Source organism: Heterocephalus glaber, unplaced genomic scaffold (genome assembly GCF_053883595.1).
Source record: "Heterocephalus glaber isolate CG9 unplaced genomic scaffold, H.glaber_assembly_v1.0 deba00000621, whole genome shotgun sequence".
NCBI lineage: Eukaryota > Metazoa > Chordata > Mammalia > Rodentia > Bathyergidae > Heterocephalus > Heterocephalus glaber.
In genome coordinates this window covers 19682697-19705048 of record NW_028258153.1, presented here as the reverse complement: position 1 = coordinate 19705048, position 22352 = coordinate 19682697, and the positions used below count along the sequence as shown (strand labels likewise).

Below are 22352 nucleotides of genomic sequence, written 5' to 3'. Positions count from 1 at the left end.
TAAATTAAAGGAAGACTGGAATGCCTATTTAAAAAATATCACTTATACAAACTAGTTTATAACCACATCTGAGCCTCCTAATGGAACATGTTATTGTGAATCCACCATAACAAAAATCCAAAATGTGAACTATTAAGGTATTGCCTAATTTAGAGAGAAAAAAAACACTTTTGATCTATTTATTCCTTTTTATGTGTTAAATAGCTTCACTTTTTATATCATGTTAGTAGAGTAAGGTAACACAGAGGAAGTTTGATTAATTTACTAACCTGCTAGAACTAGAAAGTAAAACACAAGACTGCACCCCACACTGGAAGCTGTGGCCCCAACCCTTCCTTGAAGTAGGTGGCATGATTTGCTCTGTTCTGCAGCAGCACACAGTGTCCATTTACTATTTTTGAAGTAGAGACAAATATCGCTGTGTGTCTAGCAATGCTATGAACTCATTAAATGAACTAAGGCCTGCAGGTGGAAGCTGTAGTCCATGGCTACTCCACACAGGAGAGCACTTCTCCTCAACTTTCATTATGGTCTGCCCTTTTCCCATGGCTGATGCTATTATTCGTGCATAAAATGTGCTCATATTTTATTTAGATTTGAAATTTAATGCAAAGAGACTATATAATAGCACCTAAGCTCCTTGACAAAAGAGAGCAACTAAACAGAAAACCAAGGGGATGGGGAGAGGGGACGGCAGTTTCTCCATACCCAGTGGACTCCTCTTAGAGGACATAGCTATCTTTCTCCCTCTGAGATACACCTACAACCCTAAAATGAGAAACAGCTAAATAAAGTTCCTTTCTTGTCATTACTGGCTTAGTTGTTGTTTACTTATGTAACAGACTTGTGCATGTACAAACACACAGATACATGTACACATATACAGTCGGCCCCCAGCATCCAAAGGTTCCTTATCCATAGCAGATTCAACAAACCATGGATTGAAAATATTTGGAAGAAACAATTATATCTGTACTGAACATGTATAGACTTTTTCTTGCTGATATTGCCCAACCAGTACAGGACAACAGCTATCTATATAGCAGTACATTGTGTTAACTATTATGATCCAAGATGATTTAAAATATACAAGTAGATGTCAATCTTATGTCATTTTTCTAAGAAACTTGAGCATCCACAGATTTTGGTATACAAGGAACATTCTGAAACCAATCCTCCATGGATATCAAGGGGTGACTATATAAAAGTAATTGTTTTTATTTGTGTGTGTGTGTGTGTGTGTGTGTGTGACTGGAGATTGAACTCAGGGACCCTCAGCTATAGCCTCAGCTCCTTTTTATTTTTATTTTGAGACAGGGTCTCACTCCATCACTGTATTCCCAGGCTGGGCTCAAACTTGTGATTCTCTTGCCTTAGCCTCCCACGGGGTGGGGATTACAGGTATGCACCATCACTCCTGGCTTCAAGTGTCATTCCTATGGCTGTACTTTTTCTTTTCCTTTCCTTTTTTTTCCAGCCCCCTCCCCTCCTGACTCTGAGCCAGAGCTCAAAGTCCCAAAAATCCCTGGGTCTTCTCCCTGAATCCACCTCTTTGTGGTAGATATTTCAGAAAACTCTCCCCAAAGCCCAGGGGTCAAGAGGTCAGGAGTTGATGGGTGGGTGCTCCCTGCCAGCTCTGTCAGGTTGTGTACACAGGCTAGTGTGAAGGACCCACTAGATGACACTGGCCCCCATCCATTGTTGCTCTCAAATCCTATGACCCCACAGTTTTCATTGTTTCCACTTTTGAACTTTTACTGTATGCTAAACCTGTACTGACCATTTTACTTGGTCCTGGTCCTACAACCTTGTCTCATACTCCTCCATCTTCAGCATCAAACATATCAAATACATATGTACCATACTATCAGCAGCACTGATAGTTGGGGCTGGGCTTCCTTCTGACTAGTAGAATCTTACATGCTTGTTTACCTTTTATTTTATTTATTTTTTATTTTTTTTCCCATTAAGTTTACTGGTACATTTTCGGTATAAAATACAGTTACATTCATCATTGGGATCTTGTAACTTTACATGAGTATCTTGGTTCTTATTTTTTTCCCCTTCCCTTGCCCTCCCTTCACCCCCTGCACCCTTCACTATTTGCAAAGACCTTGTTTCCATTTTTTTCCTCTTCTCATATTTTTTCCTTTCCCTTTTTTCCCTTCCCCTATCCCTCACAATTCCCCTGCTCTTTTAGACCTTTTCTTCCTGTTACACAATAGCAGATATACATTTTTTAAATTACAATATTAAGATCTAGGAGACATTGCCACAGATTTTACAGAATTTAAAAGGATATAGAAAGCATATTACAAAAATCTGTTTTGAAGTAAATTTGACAACTTCAAAGAAGTACCTTGGAAGACAAATTAATGAAACTAACTCTGGAGGAAATATAAAATTTGAATAGCACCTATTAAAGAAAGTATATTCCTAGCTTGAAAACCTACCTATATAAAAACAGCAGGCGCATAAACATTTTAACTGATAAATTATATCAAACAGTTAAAGCAGAAAAAAGAAACACCTCTCTCCTCATTTTAGGAACTCAACATTGTGCTAATCCTAAAACTGGATAAAGATAATAGAAGAAAAAAGTATGAACATAGATAGAAATGTGTTTAACAAAACAAACTATTGGAAGTCAGATATGGTAGGATATAGAAAGTGGTTTTGTTATAGGGATGGCAGTGTTGGTTCAGCATTGGAAGATCCACCCCCAAAAGTCATCATTTTAACAGAGGAAAGGAGAAAGCCATATGATCCTGTCACTAGTTGGAGAAAAAAGTATTGGACTAAATTCTACAGCTGTTCATGGTAAAAGCTATCAGAAGCCTAGAAGTAGACAAGAAACTTCTCAACAGATTAAAGACATGTACTCCATACTGCCAGCGAGAATGCCTTATATAAAAGAAGATACAATGCTTTTTCTTTAAGGTGGGGAACAAGGGCAGATATGCTTACTCTTTATCTGTCCATTAAACTTTGAAACCTAGTCCCCAGCAAAATTGTCTGGCAATAAAATGACACAACTAGGATAGGATTGGCAAGGTAGAAGCAAAATCTTTATATGTAGATGAAATGATCATCTACAGAGAAAATACTAAGAAATCTCTAGGAGCCCCTAGAACTTGTACTTGAATTTAGCAGGATTAGAAAACACAAGGTATATATAAAAATTAAGGTCTGTGTATACTTGCTATAAATGAAGAATTGGATATTTAAATTTAAAAGTTATGTAGGAGTACAAAGGACCTAGAAAAGTTAAAAACAAAAACAAAAACAGTGTTGGAATACATTTAGTACCTAATTTTAAGACTTCTTCTAAAGCTACAGTAATCAAGGCAGTGTTGGTGTACAGAAAGATGTATAGATCATTTGAACAAAACAGAGAATCTAGAAATGGAACCACACATATATGGTCCACTGAGTTTTGAAAGATTATTTAACATTAGCATTTTATAGAATATAAACTCAATTCAAGAGCAAAGGAAGAGATAGTGTTTTCAGCAAACAGCACTAGAACACCTGGTATCCATATATAAAAATTAACCTCAACCCTTTATTTCCATACATGAAAATAACTTGAAGGGATCTATGAACCTAAATAAGAAAGCCTAACAGTATAAAACTTTAAGAAGAAATTATAAGGGAAAATATTTATGAATTCAGGGTAGGTAAGAACTACCTAGGATACAAAAAACATGACGTATAAAAGAAAAAAATTGATAAATGAGATTCCATCGAAATTTAGAACTCTAAATGACATCATTAAAATAAAAAGTAGTCCTTAAACAGACCATATTTATGATGCATGTAACGTATGACCAGAATATATAAAGAATTCTTAGAGCTCATTAATAGACAAGCCAATTAAAATGTAGATGTAAGAAGATGACAAATAGCCAGTATAGAACAAGGAAAGGTGTGCAACTCTAGAATCAGAAAAATACTAATCAGTACAATAATAAGATTGAATTATACACTCATTAGGGAGATGAAGTTAAAAGTTTTAAAAGCCATGTCATGACTTTTTCTTTTTGTTGGATTCTCCCCCTTTGCTTTAATTTGTCACACCCAATGGATTCATTCTGCTGGGTTTCCTGTGGTTGTGATCCTCATTGTCTTTTCCTAGGGTATTGTCTAAAATTTTTTGGAGTGCTGGTTTGGTATTCATGAAGTTCCTGAGGTGCTCTTTGTCATGAAAGTATCTTATTTCTCCATCAATTGTGAAAGATAGTTTTGCAGGGTACATCAATCTGGGTTGGAGGCTGTTTTCCTTTAGGACTTGAAATAAATACATCACTCCAAGCTCTTCTTGCCTTGAGGGTTTGCATTGAGAAGTCTGCTGTGATTCTGATGGGCTTTCCTTGGTATGTAATTTGTTTCTTTTCTCTCACTGCTTGTAGAATTTTGTTCTTCTGTCGGATTTCTGGAATCCTAACTATTATATGCCTATGTGTAGATTTTTTTGATTAAGGCTAGCTGGAGTCCTATATGCCTCACTTATCTGTATGTCAAGTTCTTTTCCCCTGCTTGGGAAGTTTTCTGCCATCACTTCTGTGAACAGTTTTTCTATGTCATCTGCACTCTCTCTTCTTTCTTCATTGACTCCAATCAGTGTTATGTTATTCTTCTTTGCATCACCTAACAGCTGCTGGATTGATTTCTCATATTCCCTTACAATTTTAAAGCAATTTTTCTTTTCCTGGCCACTAATTACAATATTTTTTTGTATTATATTCTTTTATTGGTACATTGTAGGTATACAACACAATTACATTTCTCATTGGGAATTGTACCTTTGTATAATGCATCTTGGTTCTTATTTTTTCCCCATACCTAGCCCTCCCTTCACGCCCTCCACCCTTCCCTATTTACAAAGACTTTATTTCCATTTTTTCCATTTCTCAGCATTTTTCCTTTCCCTTCTTTCCTTTCCCCTGCCCCTCCCACTACCCTTACTCTTTTGGACCTTTTCTTCCTATTTTACATTATCGATTAGTCATTCTAATCATTGGTACATTTTAGGTATACAATATAATGAGATTCATCATTGGAAATTTACACCTTTACTTAGTCTCTCTTGGTGCTTATTTTTCACCCTTGCCCAGCCCTCCCTTCAACCCCTCCAGTCCTCCCTATTTACAAAGATTTTGTTCCTATTTTTCCATTTTCTCATATTAATTCCATTCCCTTCTATCCTTTCCCCTAGCCCTCCCACTTCCTTCCCCTTTGCCTCTTTTCTTCCTACTTCACATTACCTATTATACATTTAGTCCTTATTTACACTTTCAGTTTCTCACACCAGAGAAACTATTCCGTATTTACACATGTGTGTCCTATTTATGTCACTTAAGAGTATTGCCTCAATGTGCATTCACTTAGCTATAAATGTCTCTAATTTCTCATTTTTTATGGTTGAGTAGTACTTCATTTTATTTAAAAAAAACACATTTTCTTTATCCAGTCTCCAGTTGATGGGCATTTGGGCTGTTTCCAAGTTTTAGCTATTACAAACTGTGCTGCTATGAACATGGGTGCACATATATCACTGTGGTATGATTCTTTTAATTCTTTGGGGAAGATCCCCAGCAGTGGAATAGCGGGGTGAAATGGGACTTCCAGTCCTAGTTCTTTGAGGTATCTCCATACTGATTTCCACAGTGCTTGCACCAGTCTACACTCCCACCAGCAGTGGAACAGGGTTCCTCTTTCCCCACAGCCCCGCCAGCATTGTTATTGGTTGATTTCATGATAGCAGCCATTCTTTCTGGAGTGAAGTGGAATCTCAGCATTGTTTTCATTTGCATCTCTTGAATGACCAGTGTGTTGAACAGTTTTTCATGTATTTATTTGCTATTTCTACTTCTGTGTATGAGAAATGTCTGTTCATTTCAGATGCCCATTTTTGGATTGGGTCTTTAAATTTGGGAGGTCTGATCTTTTTAAGTTCTTTATAGATTTGAGATAGTAGACCTTTGTCTGAGGAAGAGCAGGTGAAGATTTTTTCCCACATTGTGGGTTGTCTCTTCACACTGCTGGTGGTTTCTCTTGTTGTGCAGAAGCTTTTTAATAAGAAGAGATCCCATTTGTTGATTGTTTGTGCTAGTTCATGGGCAACTAAGGTTTTGTTCATGAAATCTTTTCCTACACTGATGTCTTCAAGGGTTCTACCTAACCTCTGTTCCAACTGGTTCAGAGTTTCTATTTTACTATTTAGATCTGTAATCCATTTTGATTTTAGTTTAGTGCATGGCGAGAGATATAGGTCTAGTTTTAATCTTTGGCAAATTGAAGCCCAATTTTTCCAGCACCACTTATTAAAGAGGCTATCTTTCCTCCAGTGAGCATGCTTGGCTCCTTTATCGAAGATGAGATGGCTGAGTGTGTCTGGCGTTGTTTCTGCATCTTCTAATCTGTTCCACTGGTCCTCAGGTCTGTTTCTTTGCCAGTACCATGCTGTTTTTATCACAATAGCTTTGTAGTAGAGTTGCATTTTGGGAATTGTGATACCCCCTGCCATGTCTCTGTTACCTAGAATTGCTTTTGCTATTCTGGGCCTCTTCTTGTTCCAAATGAATTTTTGGATTGTTTTCTCAAGGTCTATGAAGTATGCTGCTGGGATCTCAATTGGAATTGCATTGAATCTATATAGCAGTTTTGGAAGTATGGCCATTTTCACTATATTAATCCTTCCTACCCAGGAGCAGGGGATGTCTTTCCATCTTCTGATATCTTCTTCAATTTCTCTTCTCAGAGTGCTATAGTTTTCAGAGAAGAGGTCTTTGATTTCTTTTGTTAGAGTGATTCCTAGGTATTTCAGTTTCTTGGATGCTATTGTGAAAGGAATTATTTGCCCTATTTCTCTCTCAGTGAGTCTGTCATTACTGTAGAGGAAAGCTATTGATTTTTGTGTGTTGACCTTGTAACCAACTACTTGACTGAATTTGGTTATTAAGCCTAGAAGACTTCTGGTGGAATTCTTGGGGTCTTCTATATAGAGTATCATGGCATCTGCAAATAATGACAATTTGACTTCTTCATTAGCTATCTTTATTCCTTTTATTTCTTTCTCTTGTCTAATTGCCATGGCTAATGTTTCCAGAACTATATTGAACAAGAGTGGTGATAGTGGACATCCTTGTCTTGTTCCTGATTTGAGTGTGAAGGATTTCAGTTTTTGACCATTTAGTATGATATTGGTTGTTGGTTTTTCATAGATGGCTTCTATCAGTTTGAGGTGGAGTCCATCTATTCCAATTTTTTGTAGGGTTTTTATCATAAATGCATGTTGGATTTTGTCAAATGCTTTTTCTGCATCTATGGAGATAATCATATGGTTTTTGTCCTTGGCTCTATTGTTATAGTGTATTACATTAATTGATTTGTGTATATTGAACCATCCCTGCATCCCTGGGATGAATCCCACTTGATCAGGGTGTATGATCTTCTTGATGATCTTCTGCATTCTGTTTCCCATTATCTTATTAAGGATTTATGTTCATTAGTGAGATTGGCCTATAGTTCTCCTTTTCAGTTGGGTCTTTCTCCACTTTGGGGATCAAGGTGATGCTTGCTTCCAGGAATGAATTTGGGAGTATTGCTTCCCTTTCAATTTCACTGAAGATTTTAAATAGTAGTGGCAGCAGTTCCTCTCTAAATGTCTTGTAGAATTCAGCAGTGAAGCCATCAGGGCCCAGGCTTTTCCTAGTTGATAAGTTTTTAATTACATTTTCAATTTCATTGGTTGATGTTGGGTTGTTCAGAATTTTTAGGTCTTTTTCGTTCAACTTTGGTAATTCATATGTATCTAGGAATCTGTCCATTTCTTCTGTGTTGACCATCTTATTGGCATATAGGTTCTGGAAGTAGGTATTGATGATCCTCTGGATTTCTGCTGGGTCTGTTGTAATTTCACCCTTTTCATTCCTAATTGCATGGATTTGGGCCTTTTCTTTCCTTTTTCTGACAAGGTTGGCTAAAGGTTTGTCAATTTTGTTGATTCTTTTGAAGAACCAACTCTTGGCTTCATTGATTTTTTTGTATCATTCTCTTAGTCTCCATTGCACTGATTTCTGCTCTGATCTTTATAATTTCCTCCCTTGTATGAGCTTTGGGTTTGTTCTGCTCTTCTTTTTCTAGAAGCTTAAGGTTCAGCTCAGGTTGTTTAATTGGGCTCATTCTGTTTTCCCAATATGCATATTCACTGCTATGAATTTCCCTTGTAAGACTGCTTTCATTGTGTCCCATAGATTCTGATATGTTGTATTGTCATTGTCCTTAAATTGAAGGAACTGTGTGATTTCTTCTTTAATTTCCTCTGTGACCTATTGGTTATTCAGAAGTGTGTTGTTCAATTTCCACGTGTTTATGAAATTTTTCCAGTTTCTTTTGCTATGGATCTCCAATTTCATTGCACTATTGTCTGATAATATACAGGGGATAACGTCAATTCCTTTGCACTTACTTAAACATGTTCTATATGTGAGTATGTTGTCTATTTTTGAGAATGACCCATGTGCAGCTGAGAAGAATGTGTATTCTGATTTTGTGGGGTGGAAGACTCTGTAAACATCTGTTAAGTTCATTTGTTCAAGAGTTCGATTGAGTTCTAGTATTTCATTACTTATTTTTTGTCTAGTTGATCTATTTGTGACAGTGGGGTGTTGAGGTCCCCTCTACAATTGTATTAGTGCATATATGACTTTTCATGTCCATTAGTATTTGTTTTATATAGTTGGGTGCACTAGTGTTTGGTGCATAGATATTTATGATTGTCATCTCTTCCTCTTGGATTCTTCCCTTTACAAGGATGTAGTGTCCTTCTTTGTCTCTCTTAATCAGTGTTGGTTTGAAATCTACTTGATCTGCAAAGAGGAGTAGCAAAAGCTACTCCTGCTTTTTTTCAGGTTCCTGTTGCATGCAGTATTGTTTTCCACCCTTTAACTTTAAGTCTGTGAGTTTCCTTTTGAATTACGTGTGTTTCTTGTATGCCGCATATTGTTAGATTTTGCTTCTTGACCCATTCTGCCAGTCTATGTTTTTTGACTGGTGAATTGAGACCATTAATGTTGATGGTTATAACTGAAACATATTGACTTGTCATTGCCATGACTTTTTCTTTTTGCTGGGTTCTCCCCCTTTACATTTAATTTCTTGTCATGCCAGATGGGTTCATTCTGCTTTGCTTCCTGGGGTTGTGATCCTCAATGTCTGTTCCTAGGATATTGTGTAAAATTCTTTGGAGTGCTGGTTTGGTATTCACGAAGTTCCTAAGGTGCTCTTTGTCATGAAAGTATCTTATTTCTCCATCAATTTTGAAAGATAGTTTTGCAGGGTACATCAATCTGGGTTGGAGGCTGTTTTCTTTTATGTCTTGGAATATGTCACTCCAAGCTCTTCTTGCCCTGATGGTTTGTGTTGAGAAGTCTGCTGTGATTCTGATGGGCTTTCCTTTGTATGTGATTTGTTTCTTTTCTCTGACTGCTTGGAGAACTTTGTTCTTCTGTTGTGTTTCTGGAATCTTAACAATTATATGCCTATGTGTAGATTTTTTTTGATCAAGGCTATTTGGAGTCCTATATGCCTCACTTATCTGTATGTCAAGCTCTTTACACCTGCTTGGGAAGTTTTCTGCCATTATTTCTGTGAAGAGATTTTTTATGTCATCTGCACTCTCTCCTGTTTCTTCATTGAGCCCAATCAGTCTTACATTATTCTTTTTTGCATCATCTAGCAGCTGCTGGATTGATTTCTCATATTCCCTTATAATTTTGAAGCAATTTTTCTTTTCCTGGTCACTAATTGCAACTAATTGCAATCTTATCTTCTATATGTGAAATTCTATCCTCACATTGGTTCATTCTGCTGCACAGACTTTTGATGGAGTTTTTAATCTCTTGGAAATCTGTTTGTATCTGTTTTATGGATGCCATTTGTTTCCTGTGTTAGGATTCCATCATGTTCTGCAGATCCTCTATTTTTTTTTAATCTGTGTCCTCTCTAGATTTATTAATCATGTCTTGCACCATGAGCAAAATCTTTGCTGTTATCTGAGTAATTTTTTCTGATTTCATTTTTCCCAGATCCTCTTTTGTTGCCAATTCAGAGAGTCCAGGTGGTTGAGTATCAGAGTGTTCCATCTCGTTTCCCTTTGGGGTTGCTGTACGTGATCCAGAAGTCTGTTTTTGAGACTTGTTTACATGTCTTCTCATTTCCATGGGAGGAGGTGCTTCTGGTGCCCACATGGCTCACCTTCTCTGCCCTAGGATCCTTGGATGGAGGCAGGGAGCTTCCTTCTGGGTGCTGGGACCAGCTGAGCTTCTCTACCCTAGGAGCCTGGGATGGAGGCAGAGAGCTTCCTTCCGGGTGCTGGGACCGGCTAAGCTTCTCTGCCCTAGGAACCTGGGATGGAGTCCAGAAGCTTCCTTACACATGCTGGGACCAGCTGAGCTTCTCTGCCCTAGGAGCCTGGGATGGAGGTGGGGGAGCTTCCTTCCAGGTGCTGGGGCCGGCTGAGCTTCTCTGCCCTAGGAGCTTGGGATGGAGGCAGGGAGCTTCCTTCTGGGTGGTGGGACAGGCTCACCTTTTCTTGCTTGTTTATCTTTTAAAATGCAAATGATTGGAACAGGTAGTAAGACTGCAATACACTACTGCAAATGCCTAATCCTTTCCCATAACTGCACCTCACACTGCTGTCTTGGCGCTAATCTGGCTTACTTGTTCCAGTCAACTGTGATGCCCTTCCTGAATTATGAATCTTGTGTCCTTAACACCACTAAGCTACATTAGCCTTTGATGGGTTTGTGGCTGACATGAGAAAAGGGTTCTCAGATTAATGTTCCCTGGGTTGATGCTTATGTATGTTTGTCTTAAAGGGCTTTTTTACTTTAGTAAGGATGTGTGTGTGTGTGTGTGTGTGTGTGTGTGTGTGTGTGTGTTTGACCAAGGATTTCAATCAAAAACAGTTGCCTGAATAGAAGGCATAATTTATTTTTTAAGTAAAAAATCAATAGTTATTTCTGGATAGTAGCAAATGGAAAATGATTAGCATGTTGTTATACAATAATTCTATTTCAACCTAAATTCTGCATTTAGGATCCTAGGACTCTTCATCCGAGGCATTGAAGGAAACAGCAGGTGCAAGCGTGAGGGACTCTTTCAGGAAAATGAATGCATTGTAAAAATCAACAATGTGGATCTCGCAGATAAAACTTTTGCTCAGTAAGCATTTTTTCATTGTTTTATTTATTTTATTGATCCCTAGAATGGTTATAGTTATTACTGAACTCATTATGATCAAAATCATAGGGAGAATTTCCAGTCAGTTCCCTTTAAATGACTCCAAACATCCACTTTCAAATGCATTTTATGTTTTACTTAAAGATGGCCCACATATGTCTGTGACACCCCCAGGAATGTTAAACCTTCAAATATAGCAAGATTTTCTGCCAGGTTGTCTTGCTGTGTAATCCATGGACAGGTTTGTTTTTCTTGGGCTATGGGTCAGTTAGACTGGTATTTAATGGCTTTTTTCACAGACTATTAATTCAGCTTATTAATTAACTTATTTGATGTCAGAAGTCTTCCTTGAACTAAAAAAATCTGTGATAGATACCGATGAGGACTCAGTGAATGGAAGCATATAAAAAACTTAAAATTGAAAATGTTAGGAGAATCACCTCCTGTATGCAAGAATTGGAACATGTATCCTGATGCATCTGTATTTTTAAATGTATGTTGGCATTGTGCTGGTGTTCCAAATTACAGGAATAAGTACCAATACTGCTTAAAAAGATTCAGTATCATCCCTTGTTTCTGACCCAAACTGCTCCTGATACATCTTCTCTCTGGGTCTTAGTTACATATTCTATGTGTGGGGAAAGGAGTGCAGCTCTAGGTAGAAAGAAAATAGATACTAGCTGATTACATGTGGAAAGAAATGAAACCTTAAGTTAATTTATTTTGTTAAAATAATGACAAAATTATAATAATTATTGTATTATGGGTCATGGTTTTTTTTTTAACAAGGACTTAACAGGTCTGCAAGGCAATCATCATCTCTATTTCATAGAAGTGAAAACTGAGGGTTATAATAATTTAGTATGGAGTAGAAACTGATTCACAGTAAGCAAAAATAACCTGTTAATATGATCAAAATATCATCATTTTCCATCTAAAATTAAATTGCTTTTTATGTATTCTTCAGTAATTATTTCTGGTTAGATTTTCAGATTTAAAATCTGTCACTCTTTGGATAAATTATTTAATATCTCTGAGCCTAAACTCAAATTTGCAAAATGAAAGCTAATTACATTTATCTTCTGTGGTTAAGAAGGGCAAATGAGAGTTACACATGGTCATCATCCATGTATAACCCAGTGCAGGAGCACCTGGAGAGTTGGTAGTGAGTGATAACTGGTACTTAATGCATATGGCTATATTGGTAGTGATATTGACATTGTCTCCTGTGCTAACATTGCTGAATGCTTCTTCTTGCTGCCATGCTGTGGTTCTCTGGAAGGCAGCTTGCTAGAACATCCTATCATTATGCATTTGTTAATTCTTTCAAGGGCTCAAGATATCTTTCGCCAGGCAATGAAATCCACAAATGTGCTCCTTCATGTGCTTTCACCACAAAACCGTGAGCAGTATGAAAAATCAGTCATTGGACCTCTTAACATTTTTGGTAACGATGGCATTTTGAGAACAAAGGTGCCACCTCCTGTCCATGGCAAATTGGGACTTAAGACAGTAAATCTTACAGGAACAAATAGTCCTGAAGCAGAGCCATCAACTTTCCTGCAACAAAGCAAGAGCCCCAGAGTACCAAGACTAGGAAGAAAGCCTTCCTCTCCCTCACTCTCCCCTCTCCTGGGGTTTGGCAACAAGAAAAGTGCAAAGAAAATTAAAATTGACCTAAAGAAAGGTAATTATTAAATTATGCTTAATAGCATTCTATTATTGTAACATGTAAAATTGGTTAAGAGAAATGCATTAAGGTTAATTTAGTTAATTCCCCCTTTATTTAATTGTATGAAAGAGTGGATTTAAGTATACTTAGGTAACTTAAAATTTCTTAAAATTGTCGTACTTTCTTCTCCTTTTCTCCTGGAGAGTATAGATTATTTGAAACAAGAAAACAATAAAGACATGTTGGGGAGTGGAAAGAATCATTGCAAACTTGATAGAAGCAGAGCAATATTGTGTTATAACTTAATACTAAATAAATACTAAAATTCAATTGTCCCGGGTTTCAGTGTAATTAGTGATTTTTGTGAAGATCTTTCAGATTTCAGTATATGACCTCTGGTTCTCTAGGACATCTTTTTTAATCAGCAAAAAGTTTACCCTTCAGAAAGCAAATATAATCACTTCTTGGCCTTTTGGCTAAGATAAACTGTAGAAAGCAAATATATAATTGCTAATTTCACTGATTCAATATTACATTTGTCCAAAACATACTTAATTTCATTTCAAAAGCATGTATACTCTTTTCCTTTTCATCTTTTTCAACTTTTCCATCAATTTTAAATGCAGCTGAGTAAGACTAGATCATGTGTGTATATGCATACTTATGTAGTATTACATACACACACAAACACACACATAAGCATTCATACACTTCTATGCTTTTATTCATTTTGTACCATCTGCCAGATGTTGTCTTCCACTGTTGCAGCCTTTTAAAATCCTGTATTTCTCAAGATAATTCAAAAGGAACCAAGATCTCATAGATTCTTGATTTAATTAATAGAGAATTTCATGATCAAAAGATAATTTTGGGATTCCTATGAATATATTTTTAAAATAGTATGTCTTTTTTAACTGTTTTGAAAAAATATTCTGATCAAAATTTCATTTACTTTTAAAAATACTATACTGGGAATAAAATTTACTGGGTAAGAAATACTCTGGGGTGCTTAGAAATTAAGATTTTTTATTGTTATTAGTTGTATTTTTATAAAAATAATCCAGCTGTATGTAAGACACAAGGCTGAGTGCTTTGATGACAGAAAGATGAATCAGTCACAGAATCACTTTAAAAATATATCAGAAAATCTTCCATAAAAAATAAAGAATATGACATCACAGCTCTACTTTGGGAAGATTAATCTGAAAACAAAAGATATACTGAAGACAGACCAATAAAGAGTCAGTAACTAGTGTATTGCCTCTATCTAAAAAATACAGTATAATATGTATGCCTTAATAAATGGATGGTTATAAGAAGGAAGAAAGAGAAATTACAATTACAGTATTGCTCAGATTTTCAGCCTGGGAAACTTGCACAATGGAGACACCATTGATAGAAATTAGAATTTTAAGTTGACAAGAGTATTTGAAAAGGCCAGCATCTGGATTGGAGAAGGGATACATGGTGAAGTTTCTAATGGTTGTATCTGGAAACTGACATTAGAAAGCAAGATTAAGAGCAAAGAGATCTAGCATATTCCACAGGGAGATGATTTTGGAGTCAAGGCTGACAAAAGTAAGAAGTCTAGTGGACAAATTGGTCCTAAAGAAAGCCTTAGGGACCATCTGTATATGTGTGAGAGGACAATGGTATAAGTTAGTGACATACATGAATGATCAAACAGGAGAAAAGTAATCAGAAAAAAAGACATAAAAACATAGGGAGAGTTAATTTCAGAAAATGATGGGAGGGAAGTGTCAAAGGTAGATAAGAAGAAAAGATAAAGGATAGGAAAAATTACTGGGTGTGATCAGGGATAGGTGTGTCAGTCAGCTCTTCATTAGAGTAACAAGATACCTGAAGTAATCTACTTAAAAAGAGGAAGTGTGTTTTAGTTCACAAGTATGTTTTAGTTCACAAGTGTGGAGTCCATGGTTTTTGGCTGGTGGCTTTTGGGCCTGTGGTGACATGGTTCATCATGGTAAGAACATGGGGCAAAGCAAGCATCCTACTGTGTAGCAATGGGGAAGCAAAGAAAGAGGAAGGGAAGGGACCAGGGTCCCAATATTACTGTCTAGGGTGTGCCTTCAGTAACTTAGCACCCTTCCACTAAGCCCCACCTGGCAGGAATGCCCCAGGCTAGGGACCAAGCCTTCCACATGTGTGCCTGTGTGGGATGCTTGTCCAAACCATAGCAATAGGTCATTAGTGACAAAAGCCTGAAGAAGCTGTAAGACTGAAGTAAAGCTTCTTTGGGGTAGAAACCTGAGCAAACTTTTAGGCAGAATGAAAAATATACTGGAAGGGAGAAACTGGAGATGCAAGTGAACAGGCCAGAAGCACCAAGGCTTTGCTGACAGGACAACAAATTCAGTAGATCAAGCATCAGAGCAGTGAGCCACACATTGGCCAGCTCATCGAGAGACTGACAAAACTCACTTTACATGGCCTTTTGTTTCTCAGGAAAGTGTGGTGTCAGGTTAGGGTTTATAGAGAATCAGTCTCCTGGTTATATAGATACATGTACATTCTTTTAGAATCTGAATACATCAAAGTGTTATACATGTATATTTGGCAGTATACTCAGTCTGATACAACTTTAGTCTGAGAGGAATTATAGCCTTTATTTGAAACCAAGACAACTTAAAATATGCAATGTAAATATTTTTACTTATTCTACAGTAGTCTAAATTCGGTCATTTTTACTCTAATATTGAATATAATATTCCACATGCTAAAGATGACTATGCATTTTATGGTTTTATATGCTAGGTCCTGAAGGACTTGGTTTCACTGTGGTTACCAGAGATTCTTCCATTCATGGTCCAGGTCCCATTTTTGTAAAAAACATTTTACCAAAAGGAGCAGCAATAAGAGATGGCCGCCTACAATCAGGGGACAGAATTTTGGAGGTAAGAATTGAAACTCATATCTTCAATAAAATATTTCTTGGGAAACAAATAAATATATAAACATGTACAGTTGTCTCTCAGTGTCTCTAGGGCCCTGGAGAATACTAAAATCTGCAGATACTTACATCCTTTATAGTATTGGCATATAAGCTAGACACATCTTGTACACATGAAATCTTTACTAGATTACTTATAATACCTAATACAAATAAATTCTATGTAATTGTCATGCTATATTCTTTAGGGAATAATTATAAGAAAGAAACCTGTTCATGTTCAGCACAGGTGTATTTGGTTTCAAACATTGCTATCTGAGGTTGGTTGAATCTATAGATATTAATTCCATGGATATGGAGGACCGACTATATATTAATATTTTATTTTGAATATAATATACACTGAAAATTATTACTTGTAGATAAGATAAGGACTTTAATTATAAGACTAGTTAATGAGCAGCTAACTTTGTAAGTTCCCAGTGAGGTCAGTGATATGGGGCCAAATAATAATGAAAAGTTTCTCTATCTTCTCTATTTACTTTCACCTTTTAGAGCCCATGGGGAATTTGGATTGAATCCAGAAGTTCATCATAAATTCAGTTAGGGTTAAGAATTTCAGTCACAGCCAAACCATTACAATAGTCCTTTAATTGTTTAAGGTGGGTGTGTCTGTGTTGCAGGTTGATCTATGCCTTGTCCAAACCTGTACTCAGCTAGTAATGGAAACAGTTATAGTATAAGGGGCTTTGCATAGAGAAGTTTTGCTATACCCATCCAACAGGGTTATTCTTTTTCTATTTATTTTTGTTTAATAGCCTCATCTTGATGTTTATATATTGTCAATTTGCTTTTTAAGAAATCACCTTCATTGATACTCCCTGGTGTCTTTAATTCTCTCATTGCATTAAAAACAGTACAACAACTTTTCCCTGTAGTTCTGGGTCAGGAAGCAATATGTCAAATGAGGAATGTAGCTTCAAATTGGAATATCCAGAAAGCTGTAAGGGTCTGCTATTGTTTCCTAGACATCCAGGAAACTTTAGAATTTTATTAAAATACACATATTTTAGAGGAATTTGCCATGTAATAATAGTTTACTTCTGCTTGTTATATTAGGCAGAAGATGGTGCTGTGTAAGCATTTGAAGTCTGTTTCCTACCTGTTTGACAAATCAATCTTGGTACTTGTCAGCTTGATTTTCCCCTCATGAGAATGTGCTGTCTTAGGAAAAATTGCTGGTACTAATTACTGATTGCCTGAGTTTGTCCAGGATGGTAATCAGGAGGGTGGTATGTTATTGGAAATATATTTGGGGTTTGCCTGTGGGTTTAGTGTTCATCTTCATAGGGCTTCACTGATCATGGGAGCCCATTATTTTGCTTCAAATAAGCACCTAGGATAAAAGGAAATAGCAAGTGGTTGATTCCAGCTGTTCACATGGTTGCATTCATTAGGTAAATGGCAGAGATGTCACTGGAAAGACTCAGGAGGAGCTTGTGGCCATGCTGAGGAGCACCAAACAGGGAGAGACAGCATCACTGGTCATTGCCCGCCAGGAAGGAAGTTTCCTGCCCCGAGAGCTGGTAAGGTTCAGATTCTCACTGAATTCTCAGTGCAGTCTAACACGCTCATTGAATTCCTAGTAGCTGAGTACTAAATTTTAAGTCACAAGCTTCATTAATAACAGAAATTGAATTTGAGTATTTTATCCCATTTGGGATATCATGCTTTTAGGGCCTTGATGCAGTAAGTTGGGGATATGGAAGCATATACATACTTATATATTTGGAAATGAATTCAAATACATTTTTATACTAAATACTGAACAATATTCACCTAATTCAATAAAATGTATATCAAGTATATGTTAGATTCTTCAGTAAGACATAGGCAGCAAAATAGTTCATGCCTTCTTGAAAAGGTCTAAAAGGAAATAAAAATATAACAAATATCCAGAGCAGAGGTAAAGCTTATGAAGGAGAAGTGTGTGAGGTGGTACAGCAATGCAAAACAGGATTTACCCTGTTCTTGAGGGCTGGGGAGGGATCCTGAGGAAGAGAATTCCAGATCCTATAAAAATGTCTGCTCTTTCCGTGAACAAGATGTGATTATTGTCCTATTGATGACCCTCTCCTTCCTAAATAAAAGTGGGGACCGAGGGGGGAGGATGAATTCTACCACGGTCCACACACCTTTGCACTGTCATCATTCTTAAGGACTCCAAAGAGCTGTTGTTCATGTGCTATAGCTATCAATGCTTACTGTATTAGAAATTAAAACCAAAAGTGGATCAAAATTTATACTAATGCACTTTAAAATAACCATAATAAACCCATGATCTGTTCCCATAAAAAATTCTTTTCTATATTTTCTTTAAAAAATGTGTGCTCTTTGACTGCACTTGTAGTAACTTGTAAGAGTGGTGAAAAAATTCATGTACGATGATTTCTTTCCCCAAAGCCCAATCTATTGTAATGATATATTTGATGCTATACAACTATAAGGAATTAGCTAAATAACTAGATATTTCTCCAGTGAAGTATAATAAACACTTAAAATGGTCTCAGTGAGGAATTGTTAATAACATGAGAAAACATCCATAGTGTAATCTTATGTAACAAAGTAGGGTATAAAATACATATAGTGTGATCAAATTATAGTGAAAACCTTAAAAAATCTAATTAGAAAAAGATGGACCTGAAATGTTGGGAATTACAAGAGATTTTCATATACAGTTAGATCTCCAGAACAGTGAGCTTTGGTTGGGAGATTTGAGGCTATTTAACCTGAAGAAGAGAAAGTTTTAGAGATCTAGTCATTGTTAGAAAGCATGTAAAAATATATTACATTGATTGCAAAGTGGGCTTAATTCATTTCTTTAGATAACTTATATCCATTAATCTACTTATGCATTAATTCAGCAATTTACTGAGCATCTTCTTGGTTCAAACTTGGAGATGTCTAGGGATGCAGAAGTCATTAGAACTCATTTCCTACCCTCATTGAGCTTGTCCCAAAACAAATGGCTGGGAGAGGATAATGTTATGACAATTTTCCAACTGTTATACCTGTTGAAGAAGAAAATGTGCTGCTTAGAACATTCAGACACAGCCTGCCTCACTTTTTGCCAGTGGTGCTCTAGAATGATTTTCCAATGAAGAAAGTTAGGTAAGACTAAATAATCTCTAAGATACCTTGCAGTTCTCTGATTCAGCTATGCGTACATCAATCACCTCTTTTATGTATTAATAGTCCTTATATGGGCCCCTAAACCTTCTTCCATTTGCCATATTGCATTGGCATAGAATTCTGTTCTACCTTTCCTTATCTTTCCCATCATCTTGTCTGTCCTTCCCCCACTCTTGGCCTATTAAATGTTCTAAGGAGAATTGAAGTAAAATAGGGAAGGGAGGAAGAATGAGTGATCCAAGCCATAAGGATACAATCCTCACCTTCTTTCCTCCACTTGGTTCTTGCATACCCAACCATTCTGGAAGGCAGAATCTTGACTGTTATCTCATCTCCTCACTGAAGCTCTTACTCTTTCCAAAGAGAAATGTTATAGAAACTTTAATTTCAGATTATTTTTCTTCTGAATACAGATGGTTGTTCTTTCAATCCTTTGTTTATCCAAAGACCTTGGGCTTTCTCTACAAAGATCAAAGTGAAGACTAAAAACAGGGACACCATGTACCTATAGGAGGAAGCCCTTTCAATCCTTGTTCAGTCATTTGGTTGCTAAACATAAAAATCCAGAAAGCTTCAGTGGGACTATATCCTTTCTTCTGAGATAGGAGGAAAAGGGAAGAAGTTATGGCTGTGCATGCTGTTGAACTGTGGTCCCAGAAGAAATAAAATCTTGCTTTGAAATAAATTTTCCAGTAAGCCCTTGTGCATGCACACAAAAGAACCTAAGGACAGAACTCTAATAGGGAACTTAAACCCTCACAATCCTCCTGCTCCCTGTCTGATAGTGTCAGATGCTCTTCTTCCTTATATTCTCTAGAATTTCTGACTCCACAACTAATTCCTTTTTTCTAGCTTTCCTACAGCTAAGGAGGAAAGGAGACATTGACATTATTCCTGTTTGTAACCCAGAATGCATTTTTTACTATCTGAAAATTAGCAAAAGGAATAATATGATTTTCAAACCAAAAAATATACAAACCAGTGAGTCCAACTGTAATTTTGCAGATGAGAAAACAGAGCTCCAGTGTAGCTGAGTAACTTGCCCAGGGTCTCACAGTGAGCTGAAACCAGAGCCCCAGGTCTCCTAACCTTTAATATCGTCTCTGGACTTAACTCCTAAAATGCAGTTTTTGTGTATGCTGTGGTACTTAGCTGTGTGATTGTGAAACAGGTCACAAAATCATTCTGAGGCTCAATTTCCTACTCTCAATCATAAGTTTGTTATGAGGATTAATAGAGAGAATACATGGAAAGCTCTCAGCATCATCTCTGGGCAATTATAAGTTCTCAATTGCATTGTCTATAAGTGTTTCTTCTAGTATATTACCATTTCTGTAGTACCAAATACAGTACTATCCTTTAAATATATGGGGTAAATTGATTTATTCAGGCTTGCCTGGGACTAACCACTAATTTTTTAGCAATTATCATTATTATTTTAAAATGTATACTGGGATCAAAAATACAGAATTATAAACAAAACTTTTAAAACCATCCACTTGTAACTTTGGTAAGGGAGGTACTTTCTGTGTATTATTTCACTCCTATTTAATAGAATTTAGTGAAATTTGATTCCTGTCCCAGAAATGACATCAGAGGATGAGCCCACCAGGGAGCATATTAAATTAATTGTGTGACTATGTGATAGTGAATGTAAATAAGTTATTTGTCTTTTTGTAGTTTCATACAAAATACAGAGGACATGTAGTTAGTATTCAGACTCTTAGCACTTTCTGGCAAGTATCTAGACTGAAAAATATTTGACTGTCCACTATATAAATGCAAGAAATATTTTTTGTAATCACAGCAAAGCAAGAATCTTTGAGGTTTATGACAACCTAACTTGTGGGCCCTGAATCATTTTTGTTTTGGAGGAAAAAGGAATTTTTTTAAAGCCCTAATTCCTGCCTTGAGTGCTAAAAACCAAGAAGCATCTGGGAAGTTTAAAGACGGGTCATGTTTGCATGCATGGGACTACTTCTATGGGAATCACTTCATAGTGTGCCATATACTGCATGCTTTGAAGAACAGTGTATTATAGGACACATCTTTGCATTTGCCTTTCAAAAACTGGAAGGTGGTGTCACTTTCATTTCTTCACCCTATCATGGTTGATACACACACTTGACTTTCCATGGAAAATCTGGCAGGGTAAAGGAAGGACAGCACTTCCTGCTTTTGTTGTGTTCTATCTCTTTTGAAGAAAATAAACTCTGTTTATTTTTTTCCTATTCTGAGAAACTGTCCTTTTCCTTTTCTTAAAAGCCTTGCTATTTCATGAGCTCTATACTTGCTTTGCAGCATTGTTCTGCCTATTTTCTGATAGCTAAATCTCCTTTGCTTCCCTGTTATCATTAGCTTCTTGGAAAGTCTTAATGCTTACAGCCAAGGGAGCATGTGGTCAGCAGTTATCCAGGAAGTCCCAGTATAGGATCATCTGTCAGAAGTGATCCTCTGTTATTCCAGAGGCCTTCATATCCATTTCCTGGTCATTTCACCTGACCTGCCACCTAAGAGAACTATGCTGAACTCTTCTATTTGTTGGTCCCTGCCCTCCCTCCTGAGCAGACAGTTACATCGCAAGATGAGCAGCCTATTTAACCAATCTTTCAATCTGTGTCGGCCTGGGTTATGCAACACCACCATAACAATTTGGCTATTTCTAGTATCTACCCCTCCCCCCAAAAAGAAGAAGAAGAAGAAGAAGAAGAAGAAGAAGAAGAAGAAGAAGAAGAAGAAGAAGAAGAGGAGGAGGAGGAGGAGGAGGAGGAGGAGGAGGAGGAGGAGGAGGAGGAGGAGGAGGAGGAAGAGGAAGAGGAAGAGGAAGAGGAAGAGGAAGAGGAAGAAGAAGAGGAAGAAGAAGAGGAAGAAGAAGAGGAAGAAGAAGAGGAAGAGGAAGAGGAAGAGGAAGAGGAAGAGGAAGAGGAAGAGGAAGAGGAAGAGGAAGAGGAAGAAGAAGAAGAAGAAGAAGAAGAAGAAGAAGAAGAAGAAGAAGAAGAAGAAGAAGAAGAAGAAGAAGAAGAGGCTATGCTTCAAAGGTAACCTTTCCAGAATCCCAGCCTGGAAAACCCTTTGATGTCCTCACCCCCTGCTGGAGTGAGAACGTATTAAAGAGGTGTTGCATAAGGAACATTTCTTTCTACAGAGGGTGCTTTGAGATTGGTGTTGGTAATAGATTCAGAAGGTGTGAGATTGCTGCACATGCCTCTCCACTTGAAGTGTAAACTATGCTACTTAGTTGGTGGTTCATTGGCTCTGTCCTGTGAGAGATGTGCCCCACAAGTTCTTTTTTATCAATGATACCTTAAATTCATTTTTACTTATGCAAAG

General features: G+C 37.0%; 1 protein-coding gene across 25 annotated transcripts in view; it reads left to right on the top strand.

The window, feature by feature from the left end:
* Positions 1 to 22352, top strand: part of Pard3b (par-3 family cell polarity regulator beta) — a 1069040-nt gene that overhangs the window by 557006 nt on the left and 489682 nt on the right. For all 25 annotated transcript variants that reach the window (XR_015449088.1, XM_087205812.1, XM_004851169.4 and 22 more), the window contains 4 exons: positions 11104 to 11229; positions 12579 to 12934; positions 15695 to 15834; positions 17288 to 17416. Coding sequence is in view for 24 of the 25 variants with exons in the window: in XM_087205812.1 (XP_087061938.1) it covers positions 11104 to 11229; positions 12579 to 12934; positions 15695 to 15834; positions 17288 to 17416 (751 nt within the window). In the remaining variant the exon portion in view is untranslated. The remainder of the gene's footprint in view (positions 1 to 11103; positions 11230 to 12578; positions 12935 to 15694; positions 15835 to 17287; positions 17417 to 22352) is intronic.